The following is a 22,069-nucleotide window of genomic DNA, read 5'->3' on the forward strand; positions in this document are numbered from 1 at the left end:
CTTTTTCTCCTTCAAGTTGGTCCATCCTTTCGTGTATTTCTTCAAGTTGTCTTTGAAGTATTCTCTCAAATTGTTGAGTAAGTGCCTCCATTTGAAGCCTATTAAAATCTCGCCTAGGGGAATGAGGTGATTTTTCCCCACTCATGCTTGCAAAAAAAAATAGAAGATGACAAGGAAAATTACAAAAGAAATGTTAGACGGACCTCACCACTCTACTCACGTGGTTGCACTCAAATTTATCCACTCAGCTTCCTTTATAAGCTCTTAAGGAAAGAACCTTATCAATATCTTTCTCAAGACAACAAGTAGACAATCAAGTGAATAAGAAACCAACAAGAGAAATATGAGTAGAACAAGAGAAATAAACGGATAAAACGAGAAATTCAGCAATGACCAAGAGCAATGGAAGGAATATATCTTTGAATTCAGATTTCACAAAGAAAGAATATTGAGTCCTTTCAATTCACAAATCCTCCTCCTTTTTTTTTCTTCTTTTTTTTTTCAATCAGAAATCAATGACTCTAATGATTTTTTTTTTCTTTTTGTTTTTTTTTCGAATTTTCCTTCTTTTTTTTTTTTGAGTTGAGGACCCAAATAGCGAATAGAAATTTATGATAGATAGGGACGAAGAGATCAACAAAGATGGACAAGAACAAAGATGAAAACAAGACACAAACCTGAAAATCAAAGAGCCAAGGCTCTGATACCAAATGATAAAGAAACCTTGTAAATGGATCGCCTTGAAATTCAGCTTGGGGAAGGGTATTGACGCCACACTCAAGCAAGATGAGAAGGTGAGTGATAAGTCATGGAGTTTTGATCGCCACAAGTTGCTTTGATAAGATCGAAATTAGTTCTTTGCCTAAGAACAAGAAGGAAGCTCTCACAAAAGAGAAACTCAAATTTTCATTCAAACTTACATGATTTGTTATACAAGAGTTCTCCTATTTAACATCCCTTAAGATCCCCTATGCACTAATTCTGCAATAAATACCATGCTTGCATGCATGGGTTTTATTATCCACTAATGCAACCACTAATCCCTAATACTAGCTTAATGCAACCATGCATGCATGGTATTTGTTATACTAGCTTAGGAACTTTTAAAAATGCATTAAAAACCCACAAATGACATCAAAAGTCGCTTTAGAAACCCCCCTCCCCCCATGCATGCACACGAAAATGGTCCTCATGTTGGTCCAATTTCACTTTCAAATTGAAGGAATGTGATCCACTTAGTTGTTGCCTCCATTGTGCATTGATCCTCCTTTTCCTTGAGCCTCATTATTAAGCCTTCCAAAGCTTGCTTCATTCTCTTAGTCTTGGACCTTGTCATGGGTCCCCCAATTCCCTTCAATGCCTCTTCTTGGCTCTCATCACCCTGCCATAAATCTCTCTGTGCCCCTTGAACGCTCGGCGAACCCTACTTCTTCCCCCAACCCTCCCCTGCCCTAAATCTCCCATCCATCGTCTCTTCAAAGATATCAGTGAAACTCTCCTGCTTCCCCAGCGAAGGATTCAGCCAACGAATCTAGGTATGAGGTATTTCTATGAGTGTTCGAATGAGTTACACTTGTTTTCTTAGCTGATTTTACAAATTTTGTATTTTTTTTATCCAAATCGACTTTCTTCTGTTTGGATCTTAATGCTGCTTGATTTTCTTCTATTTAGAACTAGCTCCCTGCCCTAGCTAAAGTTGCTTTCATGACTCCTTCAACTAGTTACCTGCCCTCCTGCCCTCCCTCTCCAAGCCCTAGGATTGTGAATCAAGGTTGTGTCAAATACTTTGCACCATTGCCCAAAGGTAATTTATATTTACTGTAAAATAAACTTTTGTGTGTGATTTTACAATAGTTGGGGAGAGGGAGAGGGATAGAGAGACGACAATGTTTGAAAGAGACCAATTTTACCATTGTCCTCACTATCACTTTACATATGAACTAGAAGAGCTAGGATTGAGTTGTCGTGCTTTTATGGGTTCTTCTTTGAATAAAACTCTTTTCCTTATTTGATTTCAACTCCCTCTTTTCTTATCTAGAATTCCTTTCTTTTCATTTAGATACATTCATTCTTTTTGGGTTGGTTTTCTATTTTTTTTAAAAAAAAATAAATGTAGGTGAATACTTACCTGCCTTCTATTTTTGAATAAATGTAGGTGAAAAATAGTCATGGAACAAGGAAAAAGTTGTTCAAATGAGGTAAAGGATAATAACAACCATGTGCATCAAGACCTATCTCAATCTAGTTTAAATGAAGTCATGATTCCTGAGATTGGAATGTCTTTTTCATCTAAGTTGAAGTTCATAATTTTTATAAATCCTATGCTTAGAATGTTGGTTTCAATATTTCCAAATTAGGTGGTAAAAAGGGAGATGATGGAAAGCAAAAATATTTTTATTTTGGATGTGCCAAAAGTGGTAAAGCAGTATCTCAAGCAAAAATGTTTTATATATACCTTAGACCATCTACTAAGACGAATTGCAAAGCTAAGATTAATGTTGTTATTCGAAATGATGAAAACTTTATAATAACCAGTATATCTCTTGAATATAATCATGTCTTGAGCTCGGGAAAGTCACAACATTTTAGTTGTAATAAATTATTGGATTCAACTACAAAGAGGAAACTTGAATTAAATGATCAAACAGGAATAACTTTAAGTAAAACTTTTCATTCATCAGTAGTTGAGACTGGAGGCTATGAGAATTTGTCATTTGATGAGAGAAAGTGTTGGAATTATATTTCAGAAGCTAGAAGGTTGAGATTAGGGGATGGAGATGTTGAAGCCTTGAGTAATTATTTTTGACGCATGCAAAGTTGGAACTCAAACTTCTTTTATGTGCTTGATTTAGATGAAGAGTCTCGAAAAAGAAATGTTTTTTGGGCAGATGTGGGGCTGCATATGATTACTTTTCTGATGTCGTGACTTTTGATACAACTTATTTGACTAATAGTTATGACATGTCATTTGCTCCTTTTGTCGAGGTGAATAATCATGGTCAATCCATTTTGATTGGATGTGGATTATTATTAGGCAAAGATTCAGAAACATTCATATGGTTGTTCAAATCTTGGCTGACATGTATGCTCGGACATGCTCTGAAGGCCATAATCACATACCAGTGCCACGCCATAGCAATTGCTGTTAAAGAGGTATTTCTGAATTCTCATCATCGTTTGTGTCTTTGACATATAATAAAAAAATTATCATCAAAATTAGGTGGTCATGTTCAATATAAAATGATAAAGAAATAATTGAAGAATATTGTTTACAAACCACTTACTGTTGATGAATGTGATGAGAATTAGATGAAAATGATTGAGGATTTTCATTTGGAGAACAATGATTGGTTGAAATCTTTGCATGAACAGCGGAATAGATGGATACCTATGTACGTTAAAGATAAGTTTTGAGTAGGTATGCCCACATCTCAAAGGTGTGAAAGTATGAATGCTTTTTTTGATGAATATGTTCATTCCAAAACTTCTTTGAAGCAATTTGTTGAGCAGTATGATAATGCTTTGAAGAAGAAGATAGAGAAAAAAAAAAGATTTTGGTTCTTTTAATTCTATGATACCAGTAATTACTGGTTGTCCTATTGAAAGACAATTTCAAAGTTTCTACACTAACAACTTATTTAAGTTGTTCCAAGATGAGAGAAGAGGGTTAATGTTTTGCAACACTTCACTAGTGAGGCAAGAAGGGGTAACTTTATATTTGAAGTGGTAGAAACTTTGTTGGAAAAAAAAATGAAGACCCTATAAGAGATGTTTCCTCCATGGTACATTATACTGAGTTAGATTGCTAAGTTAAGTGTCTATGCCATCTTTTTGAGTTTCGGGAAATTTTATGTAGGCATGTGATCTCTGTATTGATACGAATGAAGGTGATTAAGATTCTATGAATTATATTATGGATCGATGGCACAAAGATATTTAGTATGGTTATCAAAGTATCACTAACATTTATGATGGATATGTTTGTGATGGAGAAAGACATCGGTATAATATTCTCACTCCATTGATACAAGAGGTTGAACAACTTAGGGCAAATAATGACGATGGTTGTTCTATTTTGGTGGAAATCTTGAAAGATACAAAGGAAAAATTGATTTCTATTCAGATAGATCATTCAAGGGCAAACCAACTAAAGGAAGCATCTACATCGAGTTCAAAAACAATACACTCTCCATTAAAGTAAGATCTCGAGGTCGTTCACCTACAAAGAGGAAACAATCTAAGTTTGAACAAATTATGAAGAAATCAGTTACAAATGCCAGAAAAAAGATATGATTTATTGTGTTTTAAGCGATAGAGAATTATTGTTCGGTACCTATGAGATAACTTTTGCTTTATGTACTTCGTTGTAGCCAAATATGTCTATTTACTATTTATAGGGTTCTTTGTTACATGTATGTCAGGTGATTCATTTTGTGACAACCATCCAATCAACAATATAATTTATTTTTCTTAAAATTTGATATCAAAGTAAAGGTTAGTCCCTATAATTTGTCAAAATTGTTAATGGAGTTTGTACAATATTAAGTAGTGTGATTCATTAGTAAATTAGGTTTTTTTCTTAAGATGGTGCCAATACATTGCTATTTGACTTTTGTGATTTGACTTTGCTTGCTTATTCTTGCAGTGATGTGATGGTTGATATCGATTTGGGCTTCTTGGTGAACTATCTTGCTCTTTTAGTTTTCATTATGGCAATTGCTTACCATGAGCCAAAGTATGCAAGCTGTTACTTAGTACTACATTTGTTTGGTTCTTCTCTTAACTTGTTTGTCTGCTGACAGCATCTATCACAATGCTTGATAGAGGCGAAGTTTCACTAGGCCTTCAGAATTGTGTGCAAAGAAACACCATGAAGAAGTTTAACAAATCTTGGTAGATGTAGTTTTCCATCAGAATGTCTTATCCAAACCTGGAGAACAACATGAACCGGAATTGATGGGTTGAGACCAAGCTCCTGCAGGAGCACAAGATCATTAGGTTCCGCAAATTGCAGAATGATAAAATAGTTGAATTTAATGAATAATAAGTTATGTAAACTTTAAATGTGGCTAGTAGATTCAGTATGGCTATTTTGGTACTTAATGCTACACTGATGCAAGTTCGAAAGAAGAATCTTTTGGTTCTTATAATTGTTCCTATTTAGTGAAAGATGCAAAGGTCCTTGATTCAGTATGACTCTTTTGGTTCTTATAACTGTTCCTATTTAGTGACTGAATCTGGAGTTAATTTAATCTCAATTTATTTGTAATGGGCTAAAGAAGGAGCCTTCTTCGTGAAGGCACTTTGATTTAATACATAAGAGACAAAAGGAATGTCTCAATCTATTTCATGCTTTCCTTTCCATTTTTGAGAGTTTTTTTTTCTGGTGAAATTTGTTCTGGTCTTTAGTTTGTTACTATAATGAGAAAATTAAGAAGCATTAGTAACGCAGTCGGTGCTAGTGTACATGTCGGAGATGGCGCTAGCGCGGCTCCGTTGCATGCTCAACATCGGCTTCCCTCGCAGCAAACCTGATCAACTACGACACCAACAAGATAAAGGGCGGGTGGGGGTCGTGCATCAGCTTTGCGCTCGTTGTTGTCCCGATGGCCATCATTACCACCTGTTCCTTGAATAGTCAAATCAAGGACCTTTTTGTCTTTCATTGCCTCTGTTGAATTTTTTTGTAACAAAGTCCAAAAGAAGAAAAAATCTAAAGTCATGTGATTAACATAAAAGGGGAGAAGTCGTGATTGCGACTAAACCATTAACTAACCATCTTTAAGTTTTGGAGGGAGATATAATCATTCTTGCTTGGATTTAACATTCTTTTCAATATAATTTCACATTCTTGCTTGACAAAAGAAGTATCAGATATGAGAACTAAGTCCCGAAAGAAGATCAACACAGAATAAGTCATTACAAAATGTTCAAATCATTATTTAACATGTTTCGCATCATCCATCTTAACTAAAAACTAATTATTCTATCACATTACAATACCAACATTAGTCAACACTAATCAACCACCTAAACTAATAAATCAATTAGCCTTCAGTTGGTTCTTACAAACATTTAGCCTGTCATATTACAACAACAATATTACTCAACACTAATTATCAAGATCGAACTAACAGAGTAATAAGGTATACGGCCAAAGGAGTCAAATTCACTATAACTAATATCCATACCACTGATGGTACATTCCAATTTCTTAGATTATGTCCACGAGAAGCAATGTGTTCACTTTCTAACCATGACTCTATTCTTCCTAACCTTCGACAACATATTTCACTGTTATCTTTATCAGACAAAGTATCGACTACCATCCACTTTTGCCAGCTATGTTGCCCACATCCATAATACCTCCTTTTGAAATTTTTGGTCAATCTAGAAATACATATCAATGTTCTTTGTCCGCAATCCCTGCATTGTACATGTTCAAATTTTGTATTGTTGATGGAGTTGTAACTTGATGATGTCATGAAATACTAACCTTATAAGCAAACAAGAATTACTTAGATTTAATTTTTTTTAATGTTCATAGATTGTATGCTAAATCCATTCAAAAATAGTAAATAAGCTATTTTGCGTTACTGTATAAATCAGTAATAAGTACCACATAAATTATCTCATTTTGATAATAAGCAATAAGTAAAACATAAATTTATTGCTTCAAGGTATCTCATTGCTCGATTTTCATATCTAAGTATCTCATCTAACAACTAACAACTTATTTATTTGGGTATGAGATACAACAAACCAACTACCAATCTCTTGAGAGACAAGAATGAGGGTTCACTTTATGGAAAGAAAAAAAAACTGACACAGAAAGAACATAGAAAAAACATATCCAAAAAGCATAGACTTAGAAAAGAAGTTCACTAGTAATGATGAGTAGACCATAGTTTAAATAAAAAAGCAAAAAGAAATGGAGTTGCTAAGCTAAATCCACATTCCAGATGATAAAGAATAACACAAACAAAAAGTTATAAGGGATAGCTATCAGCACGGTACTACCCTCTGTCACATTTTATTTTAAAAACTTACTAAACCAAAGCCACTACTTCAAAACAAAATCAAAACCCAAACAGCAAAAAAATTCACATACATGGTGGCAACACCTCATGCGCTACCCACTAGATCATCCTGAGGGGACAAAAAAAAAATAATTTGGTACAAACATTAAAAAAAAAATGATTTCTCTAAAAATAATTTGGTACTACATACTGAAGTAGAGTATACAAGTATTAAATAGGATAAGAAAATGAAACAACATAAACTTCAATAGAATTCCATCAAAATTGTTAATAAATAGTTCCATTAACTCAACTTTTAATCTGAGACACCAAATGACAAAAGGCATAATTTGAAAGGCATAGGTATTGATGGCCAAATTAATAAACACGAGGGAATAAGACTATAAGAGGTAATCTCTAACCACATGAATGACTTCTTTTTTTAAGAGAAAATTCCTAGTTTTGAGTGAGTAACATGATATATGGTAAATCTTGAATCTCCACCCTAAACACGCAATGCCTTTTCATAATTTATACGGTAAATATAGATTACCTTCTTTGGAAGGTGTAAATTATGTGCCACAGTCTTGTTTGCAGGGAGAGTTGAACCCAACAACTACCCTGGGGCGAACTGAGCAGTTAAATAGAAGAAAGCCGATCAACATGAAGATCCAAATAAAAGAAAGTTGATTTGAACAAAAAAAAATACAAAATTTGTAAAATCAGCTAAGGAAACTAGCGTAACCTATTCGAACACTCATAGAAATACCTCATACAAGGATTCGTTGGTTGAATCCTTCGCTGGGGAAGGAGGAGGGTTTGTCGATATCTTTGAAGAGATGAAGGAGGGGAGATTTAGGGCAGGGGAGGGTTGGGGAAGAAGTCAGGTTCGTCGAGCGTTCGTCGAGAGAAATGACTGCGGAGATATTTAGGACAGGGAGGCGGAGAGAAATGAGCGTGGAGAGGGAGTAATATAGGGATTAAATTTAAGAGGAGGTTTTACTGTTATAATTAGGTTCTATTATGTCTGATCCTTAGTCTAAGTGTGCAGGAACTTGAGCGGAAGACACATCTAGCGAGAAGACCTTCAACTCTGAATTAGGGGTGTAAATGAGCCGAGCCGAGCTTGGGTCAGCTCGAGCTCGGCTCAACCATTTAATTATGGGCTCGAGCTTAGCTCGAAATAGTGAATTTAAACGAAAAACAAGCAGCGTAGGTGGGATTCGAACCTTTAACCTCTACTTACCTAATGAAATATACTAACCACAAACATCTCCTTAACTTATTATTTAATTTTAAAGTATAGATTATTTTAAATATTAAAATACTGAATTATCCTAGCTCGAACAAGCTCGACGAGCCATCGAGCCAATATTAAATGGGCTCGAGCTCGGCTCAAATATTAAACGAGCCGGCTCGAGCTCGAGTCGAGCTTTGACCGAGCTGCTCGCGAGCAGAGTGGCTTGACATATTTGCACCCCTACTTTGGATAGCTGGAGAATCACCCAAGAGACCAGAGCAACAGCCGGACAAGTCAATATAAAGTTGACCTGTCTAGGTGCTTGGACCAAGTCCGAGTGTCTGAACTCTAGGTGCCCGGACCAGTTCAGGCACCCGGACCAACTTAGGCCAGCACAGGTGCCCTTTCGGAGACGTTGCACTGGGGATAGAGTTTGAGTCCACGTCAGCAACACTCCAAGCGCTTGGACCAATTCAGGCACCCTAGCGAGGATAAAACTTTATCTTTAAGCATTTGAAGAGCTATTGCGAAGCAGATAAGGTGCATCACTAGGGTGCTTGGACCTACTCTAGGCACCCGGAACTACCACGTCAGTCAACGTACAAATTCGACCAATAAGTTATAAATAGAGCTTTTGTCCTAGAAGTTTAGATAACACATTTGTATTTCATATACAAATTCGGTTACAACTATTTGTGCTTTAACTTTTGTAAGAGATTTTTCCACCTTCAACAAAGGACACTTTGTATTGGAGTTTACATTATCTTAGATTAACAACCTCTTCGATTGTAAATCAAATAAATTTAAAATTTTCTCTTACTTTTTCTTTTACATATTATATTTGTCTAATTAATGTATGTTTATCCTTGCTAAATAAGCAGCAAAGATTAATTTTTTATTTATTTGTAGGCTATTTATCCCTTTCCAACCGACCTCACGAACCAACAGTGAATTCACAAGATTGTTCGAACAGTTGCCCCAGCTCTCCGACTCTCACCTTTGCACGAGGACTATTTAAGACAATAAATCGTCCATAGTCATGGTGATCAACAAAGTTAATTATGCTAAATTAATGGGCATCACCGTAGCCTCAAGATCATGTTAAAATTGGGACTAGTTGTAACGGTCGATGGAGGATTTAGCTAGGGTCATTCTGGTCGGCTCTAGTCACAATCTCATATCATTAATGTTTTTACTCCATTTAATTGAATTTTTCCATAGATGGCCCCAAAATAATACGACTGAAATTCACATGCTGAGGTGGACGACAAAGATGCGAAGGCTAGATGATATGGATATTCTTCTTTAAGAAAATATTGATTTAAAAAAAAAATCAGGCGTATGCAAACTGTAGCACACACAAGCGCATGAGGTACAGTAAGCAAAATAGCGACATTATATATATAAAACTAGCGTAAAACCCTTTTATGCTTAAGTCATTCAAGTGTGGAAGAAAAGAGAATGCCAAAAAAAACACTGGTGGGTGTGAGTGTGGGTTATTGTCCCTTGATCACACGATTCTTGGATTTGTTGGTTTCTTTTAGATGAACAGCTGTTGTGTATGTCACCTATTCTCTTTCGTACTCGCGAGAGAACTATAAGGTAAACACTTAGAAGAATCATGTTGATAATGAAACACCAAACTGCATAACTCGAGAAGGTAAAAGACATTAATTATGAATTGAGTACGGTCTAAGATTTATTTGTATTGTTTATCTTCTTGTTACAACATACAACACTTTCTTTGATACGATCGATCAAGGAAAATGCACAAAAAACAAAAAAAAATTAGTGAACATGCAGGAATATATATATGATATAGCTCGATGGTTACGGCCGGGATCGATTAAACAGCCATCACAGCCGCCGTCTGTTCCACTGCGACGGCGGAAGAACACCTCTTTATGAACTCCAAGCACTCCTTGATCATCGCCTCGGCATGGAACGAGTTGGACCGGAGGCAGGACCCGCCGTCGACCAGTTCGCTCCTGCTGCACACGGCCGCACCCCCGGCGGTGCGCCGGCCTGAACTAGTGGCAGCGAAGTGGAGGCCTCTCCTCGCCGCTCGGAGACACCTCCGGAGGCGGAGGCACAGCGCGCAGAGCTTAACTCGAAGTCGCCGAAACAGAGGCATAAGGAAGCTGCTGCTGCGGCAGCGCGAGCGCAGGCGAACGCCTCCCTCTCTCCAGCTCGACCTCCGGCGGCCGACCCTCGCGTACGCGATCTTCCCATCCATATCCATTACCTTTCACGACCAGAACAGGGGGATCCCACGACCTTATATACCATCATCACCGTCATGCAAATCATCAAACAGTTGCAGGTCAAATTAAGCTAGAGCGCATGGTCCGTGGACTGGTGACTGAAAATCAAAGGCAAAAAGTTAAGGAACATACAAGAAGATCCTGTCTACGTAGTTTTATATATATATATATATATATATTTCATGGGGGATGGTGAGTTTGGTTGATGGTCCAAGATCTTCACGCATGCAGATGATTCTGTTGGCTCACCATCAACCATGCACATATACCTATTATAGATAGCATGCACGGAGATGAATGAATCCACGTATAGGCAATGGCTCGAGTGGATGGAGTTGGATTAGATGATTAAAAGTAGATAAGTAAGTACAAGTCAATGGTTGGACTGCATGTCTTTGGGTAGGCAGCTCACCTGTGGCCTCTACCTCAGCTTAGCTTAGCTTAGCTTGCCTGCTCGCTCCCGGAATCCAGAAGGAGTTTCTCAAACGATTTCCACGTTTCAATTTGACTAAGAAAGCATATTGAATTAGTCAAGTTGGTCGACTCAAGACAAATCGTGTGGCATGAGCCAAACAAGTGTATAACGATTTGGTTAGTTGAGCCTAGGAACACAATTTGGAAAGAGGATATCGAGCTGCTCAAGAATCAGGTTCGGAGTCGTACGATGCTCGAGAATCGAGTTTGGAGTCGTACGATGCTCAGGAATCGGGTTTGGATTCGTACACTATTCGGGAATCAGGTTTGAAGTCGAACGGTGCTAGGGAAATCGGGTTTGGAGTCATACAATGCTCGAAAATCGGTCCGGAGTCGTTTAGTGCTTGAGAAGTGGGTTCGGAGTCGTATAGTGCTCGGGAATCAAGTTTGGATTCATTTGATGTTCGAGAATTGGGTTCGAAGTCATATAATGTTTGAGAACCAAGGTGGAAATCGTATAGCGCTCGACCTTGTAATATGGTGTTTAGGAATCGGGTTTGGAGTCGTATATTATTCGGTCTGAGAATCTTACGCCTAGGAGGTTGGTCTAGAACCAAATGGCTACTCGACTTTTAAGTCCGGTACTCAAAAATTAGATTTAGAATGGAATGGCACACAGGCTAGGAGTTTAAGAAGGGCACTGGATGCCCTCAAGGCATAGTAAAAATGATGAGTGCATATTTCTGATGTAATGATTAAAGATCGATTTTATGAACTAACAATTTAATATAATGAATTTATATTTTAAGAAGGATACTGGATGTAAAGAAAACATCTAAAAAAATGATGAGAATTAATACTCATTAATAATGAGGTATTATTAAAAGAAGAGATCGTATGATTATTGTTAAAGATAGCTAGCAATAGTGGTCGGTGACCGTTAGGAGAATTTAAATATTATAAAGGACACCGATACAGAAAAAACTATAAAAGAATGATGACAATTAGAGAGAACAGAGTATGCTAATTCTCACGAGGTCATCTATTTCATTCGATTTCCTATCTGTCAAAAATCTCACTTAGTGGCCATGTCAAGACAAGACTGTTGACTATGTGTGAGAATAATTCAACTTAGACATGGAGAACACAAGGAACGGCTAATCATCAACATCCAAGTCATACTCGGTTATGGGAATCCAAATTCTGTCGTATCAAAGTAAATTTTAATTTTAAATTTTACTAATGTGTTAAATTTATTAAATTAAGATTTTTTTTCATTGTATAAATAATTATCAGTATTTTTAAAATTTATATTATATATATAATGAAAGGTTATGATATCCTAATTATGACTAAGGGTTAGAAAATTTTAGATTTATGTTTATGGATCTAAAGCTATATATGAATGGTCATCTCCTAACTAGCAAGTAGTAACAAAGAGTTTATTCGGAGTAAGAGGAATGCAATAATCCTCATGAGTTGAATTCAAGAAGATCACTTCTGTCTTATTTCCATTTGAGATTGTTGACGGATGAGTCATTTGCCAGCTGTCTTCAGTGTTGATTAGGTCGTCGAATGCCAAGAAAGGTTGATCGTTGGAAGAGGTCATGAAACTGGAAAGAGCGAGAAAAGGAGAAAAAGAGTATTAGAATAAAGGCCATGGTGCCCCAACTTAATTAACCACTCAAACACTCAATTAAAGTTTCCGATGAGGCAAAAGTGGAGAAGATGAACAATAGTTAAGGGTATGTAATTGTATATGTTTGCATACACTTACGTACTTTGGCCCACGGATGTGGACTCCTTTTATAACACAACTAAAATGATATTCTTTTATCATTAATTGAATGTCGTGTCATTATAGAAAAAATGTCACATCGTTATATCTCCATATATTATACAGTCACATCATCCATATCCCACATCTGAATAATCATACCACCCACATGCCCTAACACTCTACATGCTGCGCTAGACCTAGTTTTGGCATAAGCCCCAAAGATATAGAATTAATTGGGCCAAAGGGCTTGCCCTACTAAGTAAAGGAGGACTAAGTTGAGTCGGGTGAGTCAAATAGCGATAGACCAAACCACGATTTGGAACCGACAGTTCGATAGTTCAGAACCAACGGTTTGACGGTTTGGAATCGACGGTTGAACGGTTCTTGGGAGTCGACCCTTAACCTTAACCGTCCAAGATGATTATGGTTCACAGTCAAGAACCACCGGTTCACGGTTTGTGCATGGTTCATCACGGTTTAAAATTATTATATTAAAAAATTAAAAATTTATATATAAAAAATGGCTTGCACTTTTTTAAATTGTCTATGTATCCCTTTAGGGTATAGGGGAATCAAAGCAAACTTAATTCTCTTACCTTTTTATCCTTTTACTTTATGAAATGATGTTATTACTTACTTTTATTTCTCGTTCCCATAGTATTTGTTCCTTTGGTATTAAATTTTTTTGACTTTGTCATCTGAAAGTGCATTCCTTGGATCATCGAGTAATGAAGCTTCTAACAAGTCAGGAGACAAACTTGATCATTGTTCATCCAATATGTTACTGCCAACACTGAACGTCTGTTTCACAACAAATGTTGACACCAAACAAGCTAAAAAATTTTCGGCGATCATAGAGAGGAAAGGAAAACATGGAGCCTTATGTAACCACGACTTTAGGACATCAAAATCTACTTCGATATCTACCTCATTAAAATCAAAAGAAGTCATAAAATAATTTTCAAGTTCCTACATGGAACTTGAGAATACTCGTTGAGGTTTTGTTCATTCTTTTCATAAAACTTGTATTTTTGTAAGTTTTAAATTACTACTACTAGTATTCTGTATTTCAAAAATATTAGTTTGTATTCCATATTTTATGCTATATTCTTTATAAATATCATATAAATAATTTCTAATATTATATATATATAGGATCATGAGAAGAATAATCTTTAAATAGAATTAAAGGGACATAATATAAATCTAGTATTTCTTATAAAACTTCTAATTTATATTACGGTGTAAAGCAAATGTAACTAAATAAATTTCAGAAATATAAAAAAAAAATGTTTTCATTTCTAATACACAAAAAGATAAAAATACATTGATACTATTTTCATTTAAAACTAATACTATATTATAAAAATTTCCTAAAACTAAATGAGAAGTAGTATAATAAAAATCAAAAAAGTTGTATGGATGTATAATTTAAAATTTTAAAAAGTTGATAAATATTACTATAAATATTTCATTATTGTGAAAATAAATATATATTAGTATTATTAATATTTTTTGTAAAATACCGGAAATAGGCGAATATTAATAAGAGAATTTTCCAGAATTTTTGGAAATTTTTCGAGAATTTTTCGGAGCTCGTATGGACGAGTTTACGGAGATAAAAACAGAGTCCGGAAAAGCCTGTTTAGACTACCCTGTTTTAATGAGGAAAAATTTTAATTTCTTTTCCTTTTTCTTGTTTTTCGCCGTTCCTTTTTCCCTCTCCCTCGCGCACCCGAGCCGCACTTCTTCCCCCGCCCGACGCCGTGCTTTAATTGCACACACGGCGGTTTCCTTCTTCCCTCATCTCTAGCGACGCTGCCCTTCTCCACACCGACACCTCTGCCCTAGCCACCCGGCGCTGCACGACAGTGTCGACGCCGTGTTCTTCTTGGCCGATTCGCCACCGTCGGCCACCATATCTCGATCCTTCTTCCGATTTGCCGCCGCGTGCCCTAGCCGAGCCTGCCGATGCCGCTGCCTATCTGGACCGGAGCAGTGTTGTCCTCAGCCCTAGTTCTCCGGCCGACTCCTCCTCGAGCCCGAGCCACATTGCCGAGTACTCTTTTCCCTCCGTGTCATCTGCCCTAGTTTGTATTCGGCGCCACTGCCGTCTCTCGACTTGAACCAGCACTGTTGTCGCCTGTGCCCTAGCGCCGGCGGTCGAGTTCGTCTGTGCCCTAGAACCGATCTGCCCATCTCCGGCTACTCAGGTTAGTGACTTCACCTGAGTTTTATTTTCCGCAATTTCATGGGATGTGAGGCTACAAATGAGTGTTTGGGTTTGGTTTCAGACAGGAGTAGGTAGTGCCGAGTTCTTCCTCTGTTCCAGCCGGAAGAAAAGGGTCGATTGGGGGTAAGTGGTTGGTATAATGGTTATGCATTAGTAACTGGATCTAATGTTTAGCTGTTGATGTATCGATGTTCTTTAGGGTATATTGTTTTGGAAATCCACAGCTCCAACCTCGCTCTAGTCAGGACTACTGCTGTGGATCACCGGCAGACCATCCGAATTTGGGTGAGTCTAGATGCTATTTCATTTTTATAAAGGATGATCATGTGTAGATTTGAATTAGGGTTATGTTTGAATTAAATTTAAAATGGAATATATGATTCATCATGTTTTAGATGAATGGGTAATTGGACTTAGGTTTTGGATTTTTTTATCAAAGGGTGGATTGAGGATTAGGTAACTAACCCTAATTGATCGTCAAATTTGTTTAGACAGGATGATGGTCATATGATTTGGGTTTTTCCCTAATGATGGTCATATGATTTGGGTTTTTATTTAGCTATTTATGTGAATTGTAGCTAAATAAAATATATTACATTGGTGGCACAGGACTTTGACGCGAGACGAGTATCTCGGAGTCAGATTTGGACCATTTTATCAGAGGCGGGTACTTTTGACTTATTGTCTTTGATATGCATAGTAATGAAATTAACAAGTTGCATTAATTGTGTTCCTCATTTGTTTCGGTTAATCACTATCCGATTACCTGTTACCTGCTTGATTGATTGTTTGTTTTGCATTTCGTGTTGTTATATACCTGATTACACATGCTCATAGGGGTAGTGATATAATCATGTTTCACCCTGTTCAGGACCTAGATTTGATACCTTATTTGATCAGTGTACTTTGATATGATTTGTTCACTATGGTGCACATCATTATATGTCCATAGATTGGTTTAGTATATTGTCATGCTTAGTATCATGCACCATTCGCATGACTGCATGCTGTGTGATAGATTACTCCATTATTGTCGAGCACATCGCCAGTTTCATCACTGTTCGGTGCTCCGTTCTTGACGCTCAGGGGTAGCGTGACGCAGCGTGGTAGCACGTCAGTTTGCTCTTCCGGTGCTCCGCTCATGGGTAGTGTGACGCAGCATGTAGCACGTTAGGGACCCCTCCCCGTCATCGTGTACCGGGAGATGAGAGCATTGCGCTCCCCCATTTATGATTTGAGGTAGAAGTATGTGTGTACTTCGACAGCATCCCGTCCACTCGGTCACTCATCAGGAGTAGTGATGCAGAGTGCTCGGTCGTCACAGCCCTACCCACTCGGTCCCACTTTTGGTTGTGAGTTGGCTGACTGGCGTAAGGGGTGACCATGACATAGGCATCATATGCATGATGCCTTTATTGCTTGTGTTTGTGTTTGCTGCATTTATATGCTGCATATTGTTTGGATACCTATGTTTGATTTACATACATGTCTTCTATACCTTTCGGACTGGTTGTCCTTATACCCAGGTTCTGGTTAGTACAGTATTCTCCTGTTTACTTCAGTTTGTATTCACCTTTATTACATCAGGAGACTGTACGCATGATTAGTGTTAGGTATTATTTCCTTATTTTGCATATTAGTTGTACCTGCTGAGTGTTGGACTCACCCCGCCTCCATTGTTGTTATTTTTCAGGTTGATGCTGTCATGAGAGAGTTCCAGTTGCTAGTCCCCTGCAGACCACAAGCTGTTTTTATCTTTTGGTTTGTTATTTAGACTGTGTTAGACTTATTCTGTTTGAGGATTTGGATATTGTATGGATTCTTATGATCGATGGATTTTCGTATGGTTTAGATTTGTTCTACTACATGCCTGCCTGGACGGCAGAAGAGGTAAGTTTGTCGGATTTGTGTTTTACGAGTGTAGTTGAGTAGGGTGGTTTTCGAGTTAGAGTATTACTGCTTTGTTTGGTTATATATAACTGCATGGATGTTTGTGTGGTTGTGCTATATTTACTGTTATTATTCCAGCTGCATGTGGCTTAGGTATATGGACATGTAGAAAGTTTCAGATTGTCCGCCGTACAGGGGAGATGTTGCCGAAATTTCTTCGGACAGGGACTCCTCCGGGGCGTGACATTTTTTGTAAAAAATAAATATAATAATTCTCTATATTGAAATAAAACTTGTAACAATTGATATGTTGAATTCAAATATGATATATTATGTTAAAAATTTTTAGATTTAATTCTATTATTGTTATAAAATATACCCCATTATTTCATTATAAGGGATGCGATCATAAATAAGAAATAACCGTTCTAATTTATTTAATATGATTTTATAAAATTATTAATCTATTTTGAACATATAAATTTAAAAGATGACATACGCAACAAATATAAAAAAATAAATCACAAAATAATAGCATTATTAAATGATATTAAAAATATTTTATAAGTTAACTCAGATTCTTCTAAAATTAAATATAATAATTGTAAGTTGTTGTGAGCACTATATGATTCATTAAAAACTTTATATACTAACAATCTTTTTTGGATATTCCAAGAGTTATAAATCCAATGATAAGTCAAATTAATATATGAATATATTTTTCAATTATCGCTCCAAATATCGGAATATAAAGAAATTTTATTATTAAATTTACTAAAATTTTCAATTAATTTTTTCCCCTTGTTTACTAATTTTTTAATTGTACTAGTAAGTATAGTTCTAAGAACATGTTTAGCAGATGAATTAAGATATTCTTTACAAAAATTTTCAAAGTGCATTTAGATCTAAAACTAAATAAAAGATGTTCCAAAAAATAAATCTAGGTAATAATTCTCTTAATGTATTATCATAATATAAAAATAAACTAAAATCACTACTTCCACTAATGGAAACCATAGATAATTATACTTGAGCACGATCAATTTCATATGTCGTCGAGTGCTTCACTTCTACGTGTAATTTCAATAACTCATAGCCGTCATCGACTTGAAATTTGTAGAAAATATTACAGTGTTTATATCCACATAATTTTCCAGGCGGAAGAGTGACCTTATCAAAATATTTAGTCAAAATAAAAAATTTTAAAGGAGGAACTTACCAAACCTTAGAAGTAATTACATCGATACTGTCTTGTGTTTTGGGTATTGCAGTCAGATTCAAAAGTTGCTCATTTTCATCATCGATGGATTAAATGTTCGGATTCACTATTTCCTCATCCCTTAGAGATCGAGATGATGAACCTTCTCGCTCTCGGCCTCCTTCCATTGTAGTCGGAACTCGAAAGAGGAAGTCAAAAGTGTGTAGAATTGGAGTCGAAAGCATGTAGAGATTGCGGAATTGAGAATGGGAATAAAGAAGATGAGTGTAAAAATAATGAAATGAGCTTTCTATTTATAGAGTATGAAGAATAGCGGACACTAAATCATAAACATTGATAAAAAAAATGGTCAAATAATTTCAATCGTTAAAAAAATACAAAAAACACATCTTATCTATCTCCAACGGTTAGATACAAAAAAAAAAAAACATTTGAACTGCCAAGCCAAAACAACAATTAATCACCGATGGACAGTTATTTTTTAGGTTGAATTGGAATCGAGTACCAGGCTTGTTGACTTGGTTCGGGTTGGGCTGAGTTTAAATGGCGTGGCCTTGTCAGATCAATAAACCTAAGCAGGGTGCTGAGTCTGCATAATCAAATGAAGCTAATAAGGTTGTCAATTCAGCGGGTATGAATAGAGCTGAACAGGGCATTGACCTTTGAAGGTCATTCTTAATGCTTATTCATCTAGAGGAGTAAAGGGAGTTTAACTAATTGAGCGGACCAAGTTGTCAGGAGAGCTAAACTCCTAGAGTTAGGCAAACCTACTAGAGGAATCAGAGAATTGAGATGACTAAGTGAAGCAGGTTGACGAAGGAGCTGAGTCCCTAGAGTTGGACAGACCGACTGGAGGAATCAAGGAGTTGAGCTGGTTGAGCGGAGTGTTGGCACAGAATCGATGAATAGCAAAGGATGCAGGAAAAAGGGGGAAAAAAACACACGTAGCACTAAAAAAAATAGTAGTAAGGGGAGAAAAATTGCACAGGTGGAAAGCAATGCACAAATAACTGAAAAAAGAAACTGGAGAAATTTTAATTCTGAGATCTGATTTGTTTCACAGCTTCGACCCCTTTAAATACAACTCAAGTGATAAGATTTAACCATAAGAATAGGATGACTCATCCCACTAAAATAGGAAAGATTAATATCACAGAAAAATTAAATAAATCATGAACGAGAATAACACGTGGCCATGTTGTCCGAATTATTTTCCTATATTTACTCCCCCTAATTCTGACATGGCTCTAAATCACGAACGCCGAGTAGTTGTCGCATGACAACTAACTTCACTCCTGGCAGTGCTTTAGTCAATACATCAGCTCGCTGTTCTCCAGTATTAATGAACTCAACCACAATCTGTCCATTCTCAACACATTCTCTGATAAAATGAAATCTTGTATCTATATGCTTGCTTCGACCATGGAATACTGGATTCTTCATGAGTGCTATAGCAGATTTGTTGTCAACAAACAAAGTCACCGGTTTTGGCTCTTCACCGGTTAATTCACTGACAAGGCTTCTTAACCACAAAGCTTGATAGGCTGCAGTTGTGGCTGCCATGAATTCTGCCTCATAAGATGAAAGCGCCACTGTCTTCTGCTTCTGTGAGTTCCAGGACACCAGACTTTCATTAAAATAGAAAGCCATTCCACTTGTGCTTTTCCTCCCATCGAGATCGCCGGCTAAATCACTGTCCGAGTAGCCGAATATACTAATTTCTTGGGGTCCCTTTATGTAAGTAAGTCCAAAATAGATTGTACCTTTCAAATACCTGAGGATCTGTTTGACCACCTTATGATGCATGCTTGTAGGCTTTTCCATGTATCTGCTCGCCATGCCGACAGAATATGATAGGTCTGGCCGTGTGTGTAACAGATATCTTAGACAGCCAATGACGCGCCTGTACTCCGTGGCATCAATTGGAGTCCCTTCCAGGTCTTTATGCAGTTGTGTCTTGGGTTCCATCGGCTGCTTTGTGGCATTACAGTCTGCCATCTGGAATTGAGATAGAATTTTCTTAGCATAGGTTGATTGTCTAATTAAAATTCGGCTCTTCTGTTGTTCCACTTCAATTCCTAAGTAGTAGGAGAGAAGACCCAAATCACTCATCTCAAATTCTGTCATCATTTGTTGTTTGAACTTGTTTATTCCTTCTGTGCTCCTTCCTGTCACGATGAGATCGTCAACATACACTCCAACAAGTATACTAGCTTCTCTTTTACCTCTTGTATATACTGCATGTTCTTGATTGCATTTTTTGAAGCCGAGCTCTTTCAGACTCCTGTTCAGCCGCATGTTCCAAGCTCGTGGAGCCTGCCGCAGTCCATAGAGGGCCTTAGATAACCTGTACACCTTGTGTTTCTAATTTTGTATTTCAAACCCTTCTGGTTGAGTGACATATATTTCTTCTTCCAGCTCTCCGTTCAGAAATGCCGACTTCACGTCTAGATGGTGTACCTCCCAGCCTTGATTTGCTGCAAGTGCAAGAATGACTCGAATAGTATCAAGTCTAGCGACAGGTGCGAATACCTCTTCAAAGTTGATGCCTTGTTTTTGCACATAGCCTTTAGCAACTAATCTTGCTTTATGCTTGACCACTTTTCCAGCTGAATCTTTCTTCAGTTTGAACACCCATTTTAGGCCGATAGGTTTGTGGCCTAATGGGAGCTCAGTTAGGGTCCAGGTCTTGTTCATCTCAATAGTCTTCAGTTCTTCCTCCATTGCTTCGTACCAGCAAGCCTCGGTTGCAGCTTCTTGGTAACAGGTCGGCTCTTTTGACATCATCAGCATTACCTCATTCTCCTCTTCATCAATACCAATTATTTCCTCAGTGTTGGCATAGATATCGGCAATGGACCTATAACGGACTGGCCCTTCATGAGACTCGGGTGAGGTAGTTGCTTGGGTGCTCGATGATGGTGTAGACGGACTTGATGCTCTTGTCGAAGATGGGGTAGCTAGACTTGATGATGGTGTGACATCTTCCGCCGCTGCCTCAATGTCTGCAGTAACAATCACCTCGTCGGTGTTGAATGCATTCACCACCACAAACTCAGGTAAGTCTTCTTTATCAGCACCTGCGTTCCATGTCCATTCACTATTTTCTTGAAATATTACATCTCTACTTACTTGTAGCTTGTTATGCCTTGGATCAAATAGACGATGAGCTTTGCAGCCTTCTTCGACTCCTAAGTATACCATAGGTGAGCTTCTGTCATCAAGTTTCTTAAGGTGAGGGGTTGTATTTTTTGCATAGGCAATACAACCAAACACCTTCAAGTGGGCAAGATGTGGCTTTCTCCCCATCCAAGCTTCAAATGGAGTACGTTCTCCTAGCGCTTTAGTTGGGAGACGGTTTAGCAGATAGACAGCATGCCTAACCGCCTCTCCCCAGAACCTTGCCGGCATATGTGTACCCTTGAGGAGAGATCTTGCCATAGCCATCACTGTGCGGTTACGACGCTCCACAACGCCATTCTGTTGGGGTGTGTAGGGAGCCGAAAGGTGCCTCTCAATTCCTTCATTTTCACAGAATCGAGTGAACTCCGTGGATAGAAACTCACCGCCACGGTCTGTCCGAAGTGTCTTGATCTTGTACTCAGTTGTGTTCTCCGTCACGGACTTGAACTTCTTGAATGCTTGGAATGCATCTTTCTTTGCTGTCAAGACAAATACCCACATCCACCTTGTGCAATCATCAACAATCAAAAAGAAATACTTGTTACCAGCAAGTGTACTTGGTGAAATTGGCCCGCAGATATCAGCATGGAGAAGTTCCAACGGCTTCGTCGCTCTAAAGTTTGCTTGGTGCGGGAATGACGATCTTGCATGTTTGGAGATCACACACACCTCGCAAAGCTTGTTCGTCTGGGGCAATAGTGGCACACCAACCGCCAATTTCTTCTCCCCCAACAGCTTCAAGTCATGAAAGTTTACATGTCCGAGCCTTGCATGCCATAACCAGGTGGAGTCTTCTAGACTTGCTTGGAGGCAGACTTGCTTGAATG

The 22,069-nt window shown here is 37.6% G+C and overlaps 1 protein-coding gene across 1 annotated transcript; it reads right to left on the reverse strand.

Moving 5' to 3' along the window:
• Positions 1-9,984: 9,984 nt before the first annotated feature.
• Positions 9,985-10,635, reverse strand: LOC121968080. The gene has a single exon (XM_042518589.1). It carries the CDS (start codon positions 10,499-10,501, stop codon positions 10,106-10,108), a length of 396 nt encoding a protein of 131 aa, XP_042374523.1. The 5' UTR covers positions 10,502-10,635; the 3' UTR covers positions 9,985-10,105.
• Positions 10,636-22,069: the final 11,434 nt, after the last annotated feature.

This window comes from Zingiber officinale, chromosome 3B (assembly GCF_018446385.1).
Source record: "Zingiber officinale cultivar Zhangliang chromosome 3B, Zo_v1.1, whole genome shotgun sequence".
In the NCBI taxonomy this organism is placed as follows: Eukaryota; Viridiplantae; Streptophyta; class Magnoliopsida; order Zingiberales; family Zingiberaceae; genus Zingiber; species Zingiber officinale.